General features: G+C 40.0%; 1 protein-coding gene across 1 annotated transcript in view; it reads left to right on the forward strand.

Annotated features, from left to right (window-relative positions):
* The window catches only part of LOC123510801 (glutamate receptor ionotropic, kainate 2-like), a 101,240-nt gene that overhangs the window by 52,055 nt on the left and 31,685 nt on the right, over positions 1-17,500 (forward strand). The window contains 4 exon segments of the mRNA XM_045266185.1: positions 2,151-2,308; positions 6,083-6,224; positions 8,470-8,637; positions 10,711-10,734. Of these exon segments, the coding sequence (XP_045122120.1) occupies positions 2,151-2,308; positions 6,083-6,224; positions 8,470-8,637; positions 10,711-10,734 (492 nt within the window).

Here is a 17,500-nt window from a genome sequence, read left to right on the forward strand (position 1 = left end):
TTTATGGTACACCTGAGCACACCACCTGCCCGCCACCTGCACCATCTTCCTCTCCTCTCCTTCACTCTTCTCTCATTCTCACATCTCTTTCATCCAGTGACTCACCTTCGTCCCTTCCTCATCTCAGTCTCCTTTACACTAAATTCAGGCTTTATTTTATTCCTTGTCTAAAATAGTGCCTCTTACTTTTCCTTTTCTCTTCTTGCTCATTTTCTTTAGTTCAAATATTCTCTTTTTTATTGTTTATATCTCAAAATTCATTCATCTTTATTAATTTTTCTTTTCCATTACATTCAGCCTTGCCGTTCTCTTTTTTCGTTTTTGAAAATATTCTTTCTTGCTCTTTTTCTTCGTTCTTTCTCATTTTCTTTACATCAAATAGTCTCTCTTTATCCTATTCTCAAAACTCATTCTTCTTTCTTTTCACTGTTCTTTCCTCACTTCAAGAAGTCTAACACATTTTCTTCACTTGTAACACTAAAAACGAAAAAAAAAACTCACGAAACTTTTCTTAACTCTAAAAAAAACCTCACAGATCTTTATGTCATTAGAGAAAAGCTCAGAAAACTTCCCTTATCTTATATCAGGACTCACTCAGTCTTTTCTTCATCTCAAAACTCGTGAAACTCTACTTAGCTCATCTTGATTCCTTCATTTTTACTTCCTTTACCTGAAAACTTCTCCTTTATTCCTCCTTCACTTCAGAGACATTCATTCTTTATTTCTCACCTTCATTCTTTACCCTTCGCATTCTCCCTTTTCAGAAGCTCACAAATCTCTTCATTTCTCATCACTGTTGTTGTTTTTTTTGTATAGATTTCGACAAGTCAGTGTGATTGTGGTGGTGATCAAGCCCAGAATATCACGGAAGCTTAGAACGTTAGAGAAATAAAGTTCCTATGGCATGGCCTGCGTTGCCTCACCAAAACAATCCCACTCTTGTTTTTCCTTTCTCGCTTTTAAAAACTTGCCCTAATTTCTTTGTCCTCCCTCACCTCAGTGTTAGTCCCTCCTTCCACTCTTCTCCACCACAATTACTCCTCTTTACTCCTCCCCCGTCACATCAAAAACGACTCTTCTTTCTTTGCTTTTAAAACTCACACATTTTTTCGACCTTCTCTGGGAAAACTATCCCCTTTCTTTTATCTTTCTTCTCTTTCACTCTTTTAGAAAACTCTCTCTCTTTTTTCTCGCTTTGAAATTCTTTTTTCTTCTTCCTTCTTCTCTTGGAAAGACCTCTCTCTCTCTCTCTCTCTCTCTCTCTCTCTCTCTCTCTCTCTCTCTCTCTCTCTCTCTCTCTCTCTCTCTCTCTCTCTCTCTCTCTCTCATCAAAACTCTCCTGTTCTTCCTCTCTGTCCTCAGTAACTCTTCTCCCTAACCTTTTCCCTCCTCGCCTTTAATGTCCCTCACATTTCTTTTTTAGAGTCATAAGTTCCTCCTCACTCTCTCTTTTCCTCTCTCATCTCAAATTTCTACTCCTTTTCTCACCCTAGAAATTCACTCCTCACTCACTCTTCCTTTCTTGTCTCATAAACTTTCACTTTCCCACCTCTCCTCAAGACTCACTCATTCTCTTCTTTTCTCGCCTCCAAAATTGCTACAATCCTCTTTGTTTGCCTCAAAACTCTATCACTCTTTCTTCGTTCACCAGAAACAATCCCTTGCCCTTGTCTTTTCTCGCCTCAAATACTCACTCCTTTCTTTCTCACCTCAGAAACTCTACTCTTTTTCCACTCCTTAAAGAAAACTGTCTAACTTGTCTTTCTTCGTTTCAAACACCCACTCACTCTTTCTCTCTCCGTCTCCTCGATCACTCTCTCTTTAGTCTTCCTTTCTCTCTTTTCAACCCCAACAAGTTCTTTCCTTCCTTTCCTTCCCTCCTCAAGAACTGCCTAACTTGTCTTTCTTGTCTTTCTTTACTTCAAAAATCCACTCTCTCTCTCTCTCTCTCTCTCTCTCTCTCTCTCTCTCTCTCTCTCTCTCTCTCTCTCTCTCTCTCTCTCTCTCTCTCTCTCTCTCTCTCTCTCTCTCTCTCTCTCTCTCTCTCTCTCTCTCTCTCTCTCTCTCTCTCTCTCTCTCTCTCTCTCTCTCTCTCTCTCTTCTTAATCTTTCTTTTCCTCTTCTCAACCACAACACGTTCCCTCCACCAGGCGTATCTGGACCTGGTGCGGCTTTTCGAGTGGAAATCCTTCTGCATTCTTTACGAGGACAACGACGGCCTAGTGCGTCTGCAGGAGCTTCTTAAGACTCCTTCTCCTCACGAGTTTAAGGTCTCCATCCGCCAGCTGCCACACGGGAACGACTTCAGGTGAGCACAGACAGCCAGGGGAGGAAGATGACTAAGACGAGTGTGTTAGAGAAGGTGGTGGAGATAAGAAGTTCAGATGATTAATTTCAATTTTAGTGAATACTCGTAACCAGGTGAGAGAAAGATAGCTGATACAGAGAGGTGAATAAATGGTGGAGACTTGAGTTTGTTTGAGAAGGTAGAGCGAATTAAAAGTTGATAGTAGTTTTAATCTTAGTGAGTACGCGTAGCCAGGAAAGACAGGTGAACAGATGACGGAAGCTTGTGTGTGTTAGAGAAAGTAGCGAGGATTGCAAGTTCACGTGACTGTAGTTTTAAGTTTAATGAGTATAGACGTAGCCAGGTAATGTAGCCAGGTGTGAGAGACAATTGATAGACATGTAAAAAGATGAAGGAAAGTAGCCGAGATTAAAAAGTTCACTTGATTGTAGTTTTAAGTTTAGTGAGTACACGTAGCCAGGTAAGGTAGCCAGGTGAGAGAGGCACTTTATAGACATGTAAGTAGATGACTGTGTTCAAGCAAAGGGCGGAGGAAATAAGTAGAGGTGATTGTACAATTCTAGAGTCATAGTGAATCCAGCTGGATAAGTGATGGAAACGAGAATTCTTTAGTAATTGTTGTACTCTTTGTCAGACTCTTTAACACAGGACATATTATAAAGACATAGATAGACTAATAAATAAACATCAAAATAGACACAAGAGAGGTCTCCGAGTGACTTGGTGCTTGGGTGTGTTGTGTGAAACCTCTGTGATGAGACGCGTGGTTACTGAGAGGCATAGTGATCTCAGCGTGAGCTCAGGTGACGAAGGCAATTAGTGCAGGTGAGACAAGATCATTAGGGACAAACACGTGAGCTTAAAGGTGTTGCAGGTGTGGATTTACTTTTTTACTTTTTAATATTTTTTTAAAGCTGTGTTGCAGAAATAAAAAAAAAAAAATAGAATGAAGATGAACACATAAATTTTCTCTATAGATTTTTTTTTGGAAAGCTTTCATGCCGGCAAAAAAAAAAAAAAAATAAATAAATAAAAAAAAAAAAATAAAAGAGTGAATGTGAAATTTCTTTTTATGTTCATTTTTTTTTTTTTTAGTTGCGTTCCCGAGTTCAGGGAGGAAAAATCATAAAAGGGAGTTAATGTAAATTCTGCTTTTAACTTTGGGAGTGTTGGGTTAAGAGGGAATATTTGCACGGAGGCACGAACACTCAAGTTTTATTTGAAGTTGCTAACATTTGGGGTGTGTGTGTGTGTGTGTGTGTGTGTGTGTGTGTGTGTGTGTGTTTGTGTGTGTGTGTGTGTGTGTGTGTGAGTTGCAAGCTTTTTCCTCTTTCCTTCTCTAATTAGTGTTTTTTCATCATACAATCTTGCCTTTCCTTTCTGTGATTCCTGTTTCCTCATTCCATGCCCATTTCTCTTCCTCTCGCTCTCTTCACCGACTCCTTCTCTTCATTACTCTCTTGATTATTCCCTAATTAGTATTTTTTTCATTATTAATCTTTCCTTTTGTGTTTCCTGCTTCCCCATTCCTTGCTCATTTATCCTTTTCTCTTCTCTCTCAGCTCCCCTTCATTACTCTCCATTCCTTGTCGTATTTTTACTTCCCTTTCCTTCCTATCCTCAAGTTTCCCCCTCCCCTTCCTTCCCTCCAAACGCTACACTTCTCTTGTTTGCCTTCCCTCCTCCACCCTCCTCTAGCTTCTCACCTTACCAAACTCTCCCTTCCCCACGACCTCTCCACTTTCTCATTATTTCTTGGCTTTCTTTTCTTGCAGTAGTTTTGTAATAGTGTGATGTGAAGTGTTGATCCAAAGTCAGTATGGTTTTATTGATGCTGTATTGTTGTGTGTGATGTTTGTCTTCGTTTTAATTTTGAATATCTTCTGTACGGTTTTGTATTCTCTAGCCTTACACCTTCTGCCTTTTTTTTTTTTTGAGTTGTAAGGTACCAAAAAAAATTATGGACCACAAGCAAATGTTCCCTTAACTAGTGCACTGTCATACTAGGAAAATTGTATTAGTAATGTTAATCCCCATTAATTAAACTGTCTTAAGCTATTTTATTTGCTTCTGTCAGAAAATTTCTTTTGTTTTTACAATCAAAATTCTCTTTCTTTTTTTCTTCTGTCAAAATATCCTTCCTTTTTCTTCATAAAACCATTTCTTTCCTTTCTTTCAATATGTGCTAACTTTTTCTCTCATAAACTATTTTGCCTCTGATAAAGTCCTTCCTTTTTCTCAAAATCCCCTTTCTCCTTTGTTTCTGTCAAAAGCTTCTTAATTTTTCCTTCTGTCAAAATACGCTTCTTGTTTTCTTTCATAAATTATTTTGCTTCTGATAAGACACTTCTTTCTCTAAACTCTCTTTCTTCTCATACTGAAATAGCCCTTTACGTAATAAAGCTCCTTAATTCACCACACAAAAATCAACCAAAGTCTTGGAAACTACGCCTCTTATTCCTGTGAAGGCATCCCAAGACCCGGAAAATTACTCCCTAAGTAATATAACTCCCTCATTCACCTCGCTCAGACTTCCTGAAATTATGTTCCAACCAACGTGAAATCACAAGAAAATAGACCTGCGGGAGACCACTTGACCTTCGTTCTTTCACTGTTGGACACATTTTCCGATAATCACCTCGCAATTTCACTTACTGTTGCGGTCCTGTAAGCTTGAGGGTGGGGGCAAAATTCACCTCAGTAAACTCACTTTGTCACTCATTACTTGTCAATCTCCTTAGAGTTGTGGAGAGGAGAGAGAGGAGAGGGCAGGACAGGAGAGAAGAGGAAAGAAGTTAAGCAGAATAGTGGATAGACAAGTAAAGAGGGGAATGGAATAGAGAGAATAGTAGAATGGAAAGAGAGAATTAGCAACAACACTAACAACATTCTCTCTCTCTCTCTCTCTCTCTCTCTCTCTCATATGTTAACTATTCATAGCTCTGAACTTCGAAACACAACCATGAGAGTGGAAAGGTGAAGTAATGAAGCAATACAACTCATCGCAAATCCACAAGAAAAGCTAAATGAAAATATGAAATAGATGAATGAATGAATAACTTAGATTTACCTTACATAGCTCACGTGAATAATGGATAATAGTAAAACAACTCACCAGAACCAGAAACACTTCACCTAAACTCTTGACTCGCCTCACACACCCCACACGGACTGCCTGATACTGTTCTGACGACTTCTCACACTGGTCCGAACACAGTCATAGGAAATAGTGAAATAAAACAACTCAAAACCACAGACACGCCTTCAGCCTTGACAACTCCTGATTCGCCCCACACAGCACACATAGACTGCCTGAGACTGTACTGACGACCTCTTACATTGACTGGTCCAAACTCAGTCAAAGAAAATAATGAAGAAAAACAACTCAAAACCACAGACACTTCACTTAAACTTTGATAATAACTTATGATTTGCTCTATACAGCGCACATACACTGCCTGGGGCTATACAAACTACCATTCCTACTGATCTGAACACAACCATAGAAAATAATGAAATAAAACAACTCAGAACCAAACACACGTCTTCATCCTTGACAATAACTTATGATTCGCTCTACACAACATACATACACTGCCCGGGGCTATACAAACTACCTTTCCTACTGATACGAACACACACCATAGAGAATAATGAAGTAAAACAACTCACAAACACTTTCATCCTTGACAGTAACTCCTGAATCGCTTGACACAGTACAATTAGAATATCAACGACTGTTCATGTTGCACTATTGATTTCTCCACCTGCCAGAGAGCTGCTGAAGGAGGTGAGGTCCTCAGGGGAACAGAACATCATCCTCGATTGCCGCACGGAGAAGGTCGGGCTGGTGCTGAAGCAGGCGCAGCAGGTGGATATGATGTCATCTTATCATAGCTACCTTATAACCTCTATGGTGAGTACGTGTGTGTGTGTGTGTGTGTGTGTCTCTGTTTATGTGTATGTATGCGCATGTCTGTGTGTGTGTGTGTGTGTGTGTGTGTGTCTCTCTCTCTCTCTCTCTCTCTCTCTCTCTCTCTCTCTCTCTCTCTCTCTCTCTCTCTCTCTCTCTCTCTCTCTCTCTCTCTCTCGCTCGCTCTTTCCCTCCCGTCTTCTTTCTCTCAATGTTTGGTTTTCCTCTTTCCTCCAAATCAGAAAGTTAATCATGTTTGTCTTGTTTGTTTGTGTGTGTGTGTGTGTGTGTGTGTGTGTGTGTGTGTGTGTGTGTGTGTGTGTGTGTGTGTGTGTGTGTGTGTGTGTGTGTGTGTGTGTGTGTGTGTGTGTGTGTGTGTGTGTGTGTGTGTGTGTGTGTGTGTGTGTGTGTGTGTGTGTGTGTGTGTGTGTGTGTGTGTGTGTGTGTGCAAAACCCAAACAAAAACAGACATAGATAGATAGTGCAATAAACTCCATCCTTTTCAATAACAACAGAACCTCTCTCTCTCTCTCTCTCTCTCTCTCTCTCTCTCTCTCTCTCTCTCTCTCTCTCTCTCTCTCTCTCTCTCTCTCTCTCTCTCTCTCTCTCTCTCTCTCTCTCTCTCTCTCTCTCTCTCTCTCTTCACTGATGGTCGTAAGCCAGCTGTCAATATATATACCGCTTTTTGGCCACGTCGAGAGAGAGAGAGAGAGAGAGAGAGAGAGAGAGAGAGAGAGAGAGAGAGAGAGAGAGAGAGAGAGACTTCCATCCTTCTCCACGCGATTTTGGAGATAAAAACTTTTGCCTCATTTCTCTCCTCATCCAGCAGAAGATAAAGGAAAAAAGTTCCCTTCTTTCCTTCATTACCTTGTTGACTTGGAGAGGAAAATTTTACTCCCTTCCACTCACACGAACGAGAGAGAGAGAGAGAGAGAGAGAGAGAGAGAGAGAGAGAGAGAGAGACATCTTCAGTGGGTTTATTCTGTTATTATTATTATTGTTGTTGTTGTTGTTGTTGTTGTTGTTGTTGTTGCCCTTGACTAGCGCCCCTTTAATATAGAAGAAAATATCCCTTTACAAACTTTATAACTTGCTACGTACCTCACCGCAAACAACTTCATAAGGGCCAAGAAGTCTGCTGCTGTTTACTCTTTCTTTGTATTCCTTTGTGTTGCCTTAATGTCCCTTCACTTCTCCCATGATAAGAATGGGGATGCGGACAAGGTGCCTCGGTTAGTAATATGGAAAGGACCAGAAGTGATTCATTCAAGCGTGATGAAGTCAAATTTAAAAGGGAGATGGAGGGAAATTGGCTCACAAACGGAGTGTAGGATGACTGGATGAGACTCAGTAATCACGTTGTTAGCCCCGAGTCAATAGCGAGCTTTAAAGGATTAGCGAATTTATGGATACGGATGATAGATGGATGTGTAGTTTGGTTCAGGCTGACTGCTCCTCTGAACTCGTTAACTCTATCACTCCTATGGCCTCGATGCACATCACTGCCCACTCATGCTGTATTCTGTCCACCTCCTTAACCTCTTCAATACCATGATGAGTTTACACATTCATTCTGCTTACTATTTGGTGATTCTATTCAACTTCACAAACTTATGTGGGGAGTTGAAATAGTGAGGACTGTGGCTATCAATCTTCTGACCTTCCTAGACCCTTCCTAATGTCAATAAAATGGTCAAATCGTACACAAATCTCAAGGTGTAAATGCGTCCCAGTACCAAAAGGGTTAATACAAGAGTTCATCAGGGCCTTTACTCTGTCATCACACTACAGGGTAAGAGAAGGAGAAAAGGGGAGAATAAGCGGATTTTTTTCTGTTATTATCATCATCTTTACTCCTGGTGTGTCTCTCTTGCCGTGGTACAGTGGAACCATGCGTGCTTTGGGGTCCGAAGGGTCTCCAAGCGCACGGGTTCGAATCCTGTCCACGGTCTGAGTGTAGGTTGGGCTTCCTCACTCGGGGCAACGGTTTCCTAGCGGGTGGGCTTTGAGATAGGAGGTACCACAAAAAGTATCCTCTTTAGCCCATAAATTCCAGTGAAAAGCCCACATGATATATATATATATATATATATATATATATATATATATATATATATATATATATATATATATATATATATATATATATAAAATAATGTGTAATACAGATATTGTTGCGTTCGTTTCCTTGTGTTCTTGCGTTCAGGATCTTGTGTTCTTATGTTATGCTCCTGTGTTCTCTCTTAAGGATCTGCACCTGGTTGACCTGGAGGACTTCAAGTACAGTGGGTCAAACATCACGGGGCTACGGCTGATTGACCCCAACAGGGAAGAGGTGAAGGCACTGGTGGAGACGTGGCGCCAGGGCAGAGTCATGGCCACCAACAGGCTCTCCGATGGGGATCCCGTGCTCAAGGTGACCACTCATGCCAGACAGGGACTTTTTTGGTGATATCCAGAGGAGGATTAGGTTCGTTTAGGGTGAATATTCAAATAGTACATGGAGATTTAGGGAATTTACTTAGTCTATGAAGAAATTAGGGATCCTGGTTGGTATATAAGAGAATTTAGGGATTTTATGTGATCCATATAAGAAGTTAGGGATTTCTTAGAAGCCATATGAGATAATTTCAGGATCAATAGTAAGGATGAGACATATTGTAGGATTTAGTCACATTTTGAGTTTTTGATTAGACATTGTGGATTATTTGAGGGTTTTTTTTTCAAGTTGGTGGGGAAATATTGAATTGAGAGATTTTGTATGAGACATTATGACGCACTGAAGGTTTTAGGCTGTGAGGGATTTTCTAGGTATGGGTGTCGCTGTTCGGTTCTTGTTTTATGCAAACGTGTTGACAGAGGAGTGAATTAGGATGGCATTTGTAGAACGTCTTGTAGAAAAATACGTAGGGATTATTAACAAACACACACACACACACACACACACACACACACACACACACACACACACACACACACACACACACACACACACACACACACACTCAGGTTGGCGCTCATACATACATGCATACATACATACATAAGAAAACGCACATTGGATGATTATTTTTTTTGTTGCTTATTATTATTATTATTATTATTATTATTATTATTATTATTATTATTATCATTATTATTATTATTATTATTATTATTATTATTATTATTATTATTATTATTATTATTTACAGAAGTTTTGTTTCATTACTAGTATTATTTATCTTATATTATTTCTTTTTACTTGTTTTTTTCCTCTTAACAAATTTCGTGACTCTTGTTCTCGTTACTCGTGCTTGTTTGTTTGCTTTGCTTTGTTTGATCTTGTTTTCCTCATCCAGTTCAAATTTCCTTTCTCTCGCGTCGCATTTTTAACTCCTTCCTTCTGCCTTTGTTCGCCACTCACACCTGTGTTTAGTGACTGTAGTAGTAATAATAGTGACCCCTACTTCACTTTTCTGTAATTACACTGTTGCATCTTTTTAAATACGATCTCCTTTGCATCAACGTAATCCTCCCTCTTGTTAATCACCAGCCGTTCATTCTTTCTCAATTACACTCCCCGTTCCCTCACCTGTTGTTGGTTACCCTTTTATTACCTGTCAGGTTTAAATAGTTCCTCATGCACCTTGTTTATTAAATCAAGCAGTTTTCTTACATTTAAATATCCTTTTCACACCTGGTCTTGATAATATTTTTACTACTACAAGTCAATTCTAAATAACTTCTTGTGTTCATTTAATATCGCTGTTTTTTTCACACCTGTTGTTATATCCTTTAATTATCTGTTAATTCTAAGTAGGTATTTTTGATTGAACAGTTTAATTTTATCACATACTTTAATGCCCAAGTGTTCATGTTTGTTAAATGAGTTCTCTTTTTACCTGTAAATTCTCACTTAAGTAATTAAATTGTCTTACATATAAGATACTCAGAGTTTTCACAGCAGTCTATCAAATCACTCTTTCCTGTTGCTTAATTTATACCTTATCAATTAGTGTTAAGTAGTTTTCTATATACCTTGTTATTAATTCATTCAAATCTTCTCATCTTTAAATACTGCCAATTCACACCTGTTGATTAAATTTATCTTTTACCTGTTGCATAAATTACCCTTTTTACTCCTGTAATTTCTAAGTAGTTCTCTTTATACCTTGCTAGTAAACCAATTTAATGTTCTCACATTTAAATACTGCAAATTTTCACACCTGTTGATTAAATTTACCCTATTTCCCTGTTGATTAGAATAATGACCCTTTTTCCCTGTCAACGCCAAGTAGTTTCCTTGCTAGTGAAATCAATTAATTCCCTGTCATATAAATACCCAGAGTTTCCACACCTGTTGGTTAAATGACCCTGTTCTTTCCCTGTCAGTTCACACGTAGCTTGTTGTGCACCTTGCGAGTAAGTGATCCCTCCCCCCCCCACCCGCACCTGATACCTGTCCGTGTCACCTGTGTGTAATTAATGTTTCTTTTCCGCTCTGCAGCCAAGGGAACTATCGTATTGGACGGTAAGAAACCACCTGCTCTCCTCACCTTCCTTTACACCTGTCCTATATATCCGTGCTGTTTGCTGTTTGTCTTTTGTTTTGTGTTTGTGACGTCATAGAGAAGCTGTGACGTCACCCAACCACCTGAGGAAGGGAGGGAGAGAGAGAGAGGGAGAAAGTGAGAGAGGAAGAGTTAATAAGTGTTTTTGTATCTATTTTTGTTGATTTTTTGAAGGTAGAGAGAGACACAGCTAGGGAAAAGTGAAGGAATATTGCCTGCGTTGGTCAGAAAGAGAGATAGAGATAGATAGATAGATAGATAGATAGATAGATAGAGAGAGAGAGAGAGAGAGAGAGAGAGAGAGAGAGAGAGAGAGAGAGAGAGAGAGGCAACTCACAAGAAAATTAATCACATCAAAGAGACGAAGAAAATGAGTAAAAGAGGAGGAAGAGAAGGAAATGGGAAGACTTAGAGGCAAACAGCAACAAAAGGATAAAGAGAGAGAGAGAGAGAGAGAGAGAGAGAGAGAGAGAGAGAGAGAGAGAGAGAGAGAGAGAGAGAGAGAGAGAGAGAGATAAAAGATGAAATTGTAAGTGGAGATGAAGGAGAGTGAGAAAAGAAAGGATGAAGAAAGAATGAGAGAGCGTTAGCCAGCAAAGATGGGGGAAGAAAGATGAAAAAAAGTATAGAAGGAAAGAGAATAGAAGAAGAAAGAGGGGGAAGGACAACGTGTAAATTAACAAAAAAAAAAAGAAAAGAAAAGTAAAGAAAGAGGATAGAGAAGAATAGGAAGAAGAAAAAAATGAAAGGCTAAAAGAAAAAAGAAAATCAATCTTTGGGAATCAAACAAACAAAAAATGAGACAACAGAGAAAAGGAAAAATAAAATAAAAGTGTAGGTAATAAGACCAAGGCCAAGATTAACTAAGCCCCCCACAAAAGGAAACAGAAAACGGGCAAGAGAGGAGAGCAAAGGAGGGAAACAATAGCAGGAAATTAGACGAGAGAGCTTTGAGACGAGGCAAGAATCCTACTTTTCCCCTGCTGTGCCCCTGCTGAGGTAGAGAGGAAGCTGAAGGCAATACACACCAAACGCTATAGTCTCCGCATTTCCAGGGGCGTATTTTCAAATGTTCCTGCGTCTCTCTGCTTTCAAAAGGCTCCAGAAGTTACGAGGGTTTTCAAGGCTTCCATTCACGGTTTCATTAATAGTTCAGTAAGTGTTCTGAATTACTATTGGGGATAACAGCCTATAAAATCTGAGTTATCGTCTCTGTGGCCTTTTAAAAGTATCCAATGAGAGTCCAGAAAGATTCAAAATACGGACCCTGAATATTTTTTACCTAGTTGCTGCGTTTTCTTTTGTTATGGTTGCGTTTGTGTTTCTATTTTTCCTTCTCATGGTATTTTTTTTTTATATCTGCGTATTTTAGTACTGCACTAAAGAGACAAAGTTTTTTTTTCTTGACGTTTTTTTTTTTTTATCTATATGATGTGTTGTACTAAATAGCCACTTTTTTATCTCAATTTTATCTGTATTTTGACGTGTTGCACTAAAATATCCTGACAGCCAATCACAGGGCGGCTAGAACGTAAGGCGAGCGTTGATTGGTCAATACTCACCCTTCTGATATAACATTTCAAATCATTACCATAATTCATTACATTTCACAAATAATTCGGAAATCGTAAAATGTATCCAGTTTTTATAAAGTTTTAAGTAGCCCAAGAAAGGTTTTAGCGCGAGTGGTATGCAAATGAGTCAAATATTCCCTACTTTTACCAGGTTACATATTCCCTTGATATGTAAATGAACCAATCAGCGCTCGCTTGGCATTCACCCACAATCCTCAGTGCCGCTGCTATTGGCTGGCGCGTGATGAGGGTGCCACACATCACCAGGCTATAAACGAAATGAGAGAAAGTTTATTTAATTCTTTCTAACTTAATAAAAGTAGAACATTTTCTCTTACATAAAAGTACATGCACTCATTAACATTAACGGTTTTATTTTCTTTACTGACTATAACATCCTGACTCTTGACTACTGTTAAAGAAGGGAAGGAGCACAAATTTCTTTAATTCTAATTTATTTTAACACACTTTCCATTATTGATACAGAGATAACATACATTTAATCTCTAACATACTAAAGCACATTACCTACAATAAAACCCACTCTATCCATTAGTAAATCGGAAAATAAATGATAGCATATGAACTAAATCATCTCACACACCTAAAGATACACCCAGCCATCATGAATAAGCCACAACACGAACATAATTCCTGCCACACAAGGACTATGCTCACCTTTCCATCGTAAAGAGAAAGAAGGTGCGTACAATCCCCTCTTACTTAGAATAATACCCACCTCCATCATCCTCCCTTTGCCCTCCACAGTGATGGCACCACAGCTGAACTATACTCTCTGAATAATGTTAAGAGCAGGACCTAACTCACTCCACATGAAAGGCTTTGATTCACGTTAATATGACACTGACTTCCTCTCCTCGCTCCCCAATTGGACGGCGACTTGCCAGCTCCTCCACTCATGACCAATCACCGCCCTTCTCCTGTGACGCTGAATGGAATACGTCATCTCGCGTCACCACACGTCACCTTCACTATCACTGCAGTCACTTTCATCACCATCACCTGCCATCGAAGTCGTTATCATCACCATCATTATTACAGCTATTATTTCTCCCTCCATCACCACCACCACCACCAGCGCGACCTAGACCTCCTAAGACGCTGGGATTTATGAGGGTTACTGGGTGGTAGTATAGCAGTAGCAGCAGTAGTAGTAGTAGTAGTAGTAGTAGTAGTAGTAGTAGTAGTAGTAGTAGTAGTAGATTAAGTTTAGATACGATAGATAATTTCGGTAGGTGAGTAGAAATAGCAGCATCAGCGATTGTAGTAGTAGTAGTAGTAGTAGTAGTAGTAGTAGTAGTAGTAGTAGTAGTAGTAGTAGTAGTAGCGGTGGTGGTGATGGTGGCTAGTAATAATAGTAGTAGTAGTAATAGTAGTAGTGGTTAGTGGTAGTGGTAGTAGTAGCAGCAGCAGCAGCAGCAGCAGCAGCAGCAGTAGCAGTTTATTGAAGATTGGGTTGTTTAAGAAAAGCAGCAAGCAGCAGCAGCAGCAGCAGTAGCAGCAGTGGTGTTTGCAGGTGCAGTGGCAGCAGCAGCAGCAATAGCAGGGGTTAGCAGCAGCAGCAGCAGCAGCAACAGCAGTGGTAGCAGTAGTGGTTATTATTTAAGAAAAGCTGGTGTTGCACCACCAGCAGCAGCAGTGCAGTGGTGGTGATTAGCAGCAGCAGCAGCAGCAGCAGCAGCAGCAGCAGCAGCAGCAGCAGCAGCAGTGGTGGTTGTTAAGGGGTTGTTTAAGCAGCAGCAGCAGCAGCAGCAGCAGCAGTGGCAGCAGTGGTGGTGGTGGTGGTGGTGGTAGTAGTAGTAGTAGCACCACCACCACCAGCAATGATGCAACAGTGGTAGCAGTGGTGGTAACAGCAGCAGTGGTGGTGCAGCAGCAGTGGTGGTGGTGGTAGTAGTAGTGGTGGTGGTGCAGCAGTAGTAGTAGTAGTAGTAGTAGTAATAGTAGCAGTAGTATTGATAGTAGTAGTAGTAGTAGTAGTAGTAGTAGTAGTAGTAGTAGTAGTAGTAGTAGTAGTAGTAGTAGTGTTAGTAGTAGTAGTAGCCGCACACATAAGATTCCCCAAAATAACAGCAGAAGTAGGTAAGAGAAAGAGTACTTGGACAGACAGACGCCCACCAGCCACCGGGGCATAACATTAACATTCTTCAGCCCAAATTTATTAGCTCAAGTGACAACATATAGCCCAAGTGACAAGACAGGGAGGGATGGAGCAGAGATAGTCTTGAGCAGAACGTGACCCGTCTTATCTTAATGGTCAGTGTGTGTGTGTGTGTGTGTGTGTGTGTGTGTGTGTGTGTGCTGATTACCATGAAGGGTTACTGGGTTGTTTCATTGTTCAGAAAAATACAGATTGTGTTTTGAATATAAGCAATTAAAACTATTTGTGACTGCTGCGTACGTGTTTGCAGAGAGAGAGAGAGAGAGAGAGAGAGAGAGAGAGAGATTATCGAGCCAAATGCTACAATAAATAAGGATATTCAACATTATTTTAAACATTTCTCTCATTTCTTTAACCATTTTTTATCCATTCTCTTTTTTAAAACATAAGAAAAACTCACATTTATCTACATTTACTTGAACTATTTCCGTCATTTCCTATTCTTGCCACATTTTTTCTCTTTTTTTTATGTAACCCCTTCAGAGCTCAAAACTTTTCTCTTACAGTAATAGAAAGAAGACTGTAGACCCTTTCGTCCAGTCCGAGTGGGAAGAGTGTCTCATTGACCAATCAGAGGAGACCCAGAACACTTTCCACCAATCAGGTCACTCGTAACTTCCGTCCCGCTGAGTTGTAAACATTGGGACTATTTTCGCGGGCCTCCTCAGATCAGCGGCCCCTTCAACTTTGTTATTTCCACAAACTTAACGTACATACCTCTCTCTCTCTCTCTCTCTCTCTCTCTCTCTCTCTCTCTCTCTCTCTCTCTCTTTCTACAAACCTGTTAGTCACTTGACACATTTTTTTTGCACCTGTTGAAATATACTTTTATGAAGTCTGACACGTCCATTCTTTTGGGGCCGTGGAGGTTAAAACATTAAGAAGAAAGGGAGAGGTAGCGGGGAAAAAAACACACTAAAGGAACACACAGGTACAGAGAGAGAGAGAGAGAGAGAGAGAGAGAGAGAGAGAGAGAGAGAGAGAGAGAGAGAGAACAAAAGACACCCGTACCTAACTTGATAAAACTAAAGACGCCTCGTTTTCTTTACTTGTGTTGTGATATTTTTAGCAATGTGTTTTTCTCTTCCTTGGCTGCGAGACGGAGGTGTAAAACTGCCCCAAAGCGAACCACGAGAGAGAGAGAGAGAGAGAGAGAGAGAGAGAGAGAGAGAGAGAGAGAGAGAGAGAGAGAGAGAGAGAGAGATGGTGGGGGGAGGAGCATAGGCGCATCTTCAAAGTCATGACAAAAACAGCAGTCATAGAGCAAATTATGACCATTAATTCAGAGGGAGTTATCATAATTCAGCGAGCAGGAAGAGGAAGAGGAGGAGGAGGAAAAGAAGAAGAAAAGAAGAAGAGAAGAGGAGACTGAATAAATTTAAGGACAAGCAGAAGCGATGAGTGTTGGAAAAGGGGCGAGGAAAAGTCAGAGAGAGAGAGAGAGAGAGAGAGAGAGAGAGAGAGAGAGACCGAGTGACTGACTCAAACACTGATTCACTCATAATGTAAACTTGGCACCCCCGCGTTTGTCGGAAACACATGTGGCACACCAGCATATACGTAAACATTGCCCCTGGGTGACGTCACGACTTTTTCCCTCCGTTTTCTATGTTACCCTTTCCCCCCTACCCATCTCTCTCTCTCTCTCTCTCTCTCTACACACACACACGATGCTGTTTATTAATATTCTGGTGTCACTCTAGTACGGACTGAGCCTCCTTGAAGGTGTGTGTGTGTGTGTGTGTGTGTGTGTGTGTGTGTGTGTGTGTGTGTGTGGCGCTCTAAATATGCTAAAAAAACGAAGAGGAAAGGGCAAAGTGAAATGGCAGTGAGATAGATTGGAAAGATTAAGGAGAGAGAGGGGAGAGGGAACGATGGGATAGAAAAGTTAATAGTAGGTCGGTTATGTAGAATTGTAGATGAGGAGGAGGACACACTACATGAGAGAAGAGAGATAAGGGAGGAAGCGGTAATAGAAAGGGAGGAAACAGAGGGATGATAAAAGGAAGGCAGAGGATGGGGGATGAGGACAAGGAAAAAAAATAGTAGTAAGGGAAAGAATAAAAACGTTTCAAGAGGGAAAAAAAGGACAAACGAAGTGAAATATAAAGAGAGCGACAAAAAAAATCGTGAAATAAAAAGAAAGGAAACGGAAAAAAATGAAGAAAAGAAAAGAACAAAATGGAGAAGTAATGAAGATAGGGAAGGAAGACGAGGGTACGAGAGAAAGAAAAAAAACAATAAAAAAAACTTTAAATTCAATTTGCATGTTACAAAACTTTATAAAAATTTCATCATCTATAGAATACTAACAAAAGGTGGTAAGGGACAAAAAGAAGGTGAAATACTACAATATACAAACTTTGAAGAAGAAACACGAACTAGAGAGATAGAAAAGGAGAAATAAAATACGCAGGAGAGAATGAAAAGGAGAATAACAGGATGGAAGAATGAAAGGAAAGGATAAGATAGATAAGAAGACGATGATGAAGAGAATAATAAAGAATATGGGATAGGAAAGAAGGAAGGGAAGCACGTAATTTAAGGGAAAGAAGGATAGTAATATAAAAACACAGAATAGGACAGGAGGAAGGGAAATAGAAATAATGATGAAGAAAACGGTAAGGAAAGAAAATGAATCGAGAATTGCGTCGTAGAGGAGAGTAAAGTGGAGGATGACGATGAAGGAGAAAAATATTACAGTGGGGATAAAAATGTCCACTAAAATAGTGATGATGATAATAATGATAACACGCCAAAGAAGATTAGATCAAACCAAAAACCACATCTATGAGGAACGAAAGGGCGCGAAAGACGATGATAATGGAGATAAAACACGCAATAAGTGTCAAGAGAGAGAGAGAGAGAGAGAGAGAGAGAGAGAGAGTCAAGGTCCTAATCCTCACACGTCACAGAGTTGTCTCACTAATGCCAAGGTTACTCAATAAATGGCGTTGACAGAGAGAGAGA

Source organism: Portunus trituberculatus, chromosome 30 (genome assembly GCF_017591435.1).
Source record: "Portunus trituberculatus isolate SZX2019 chromosome 30, ASM1759143v1, whole genome shotgun sequence".
NCBI classification, from domain to species: Eukaryota; Metazoa; Arthropoda; class Malacostraca; order Decapoda; family Portunidae; genus Portunus; species Portunus trituberculatus.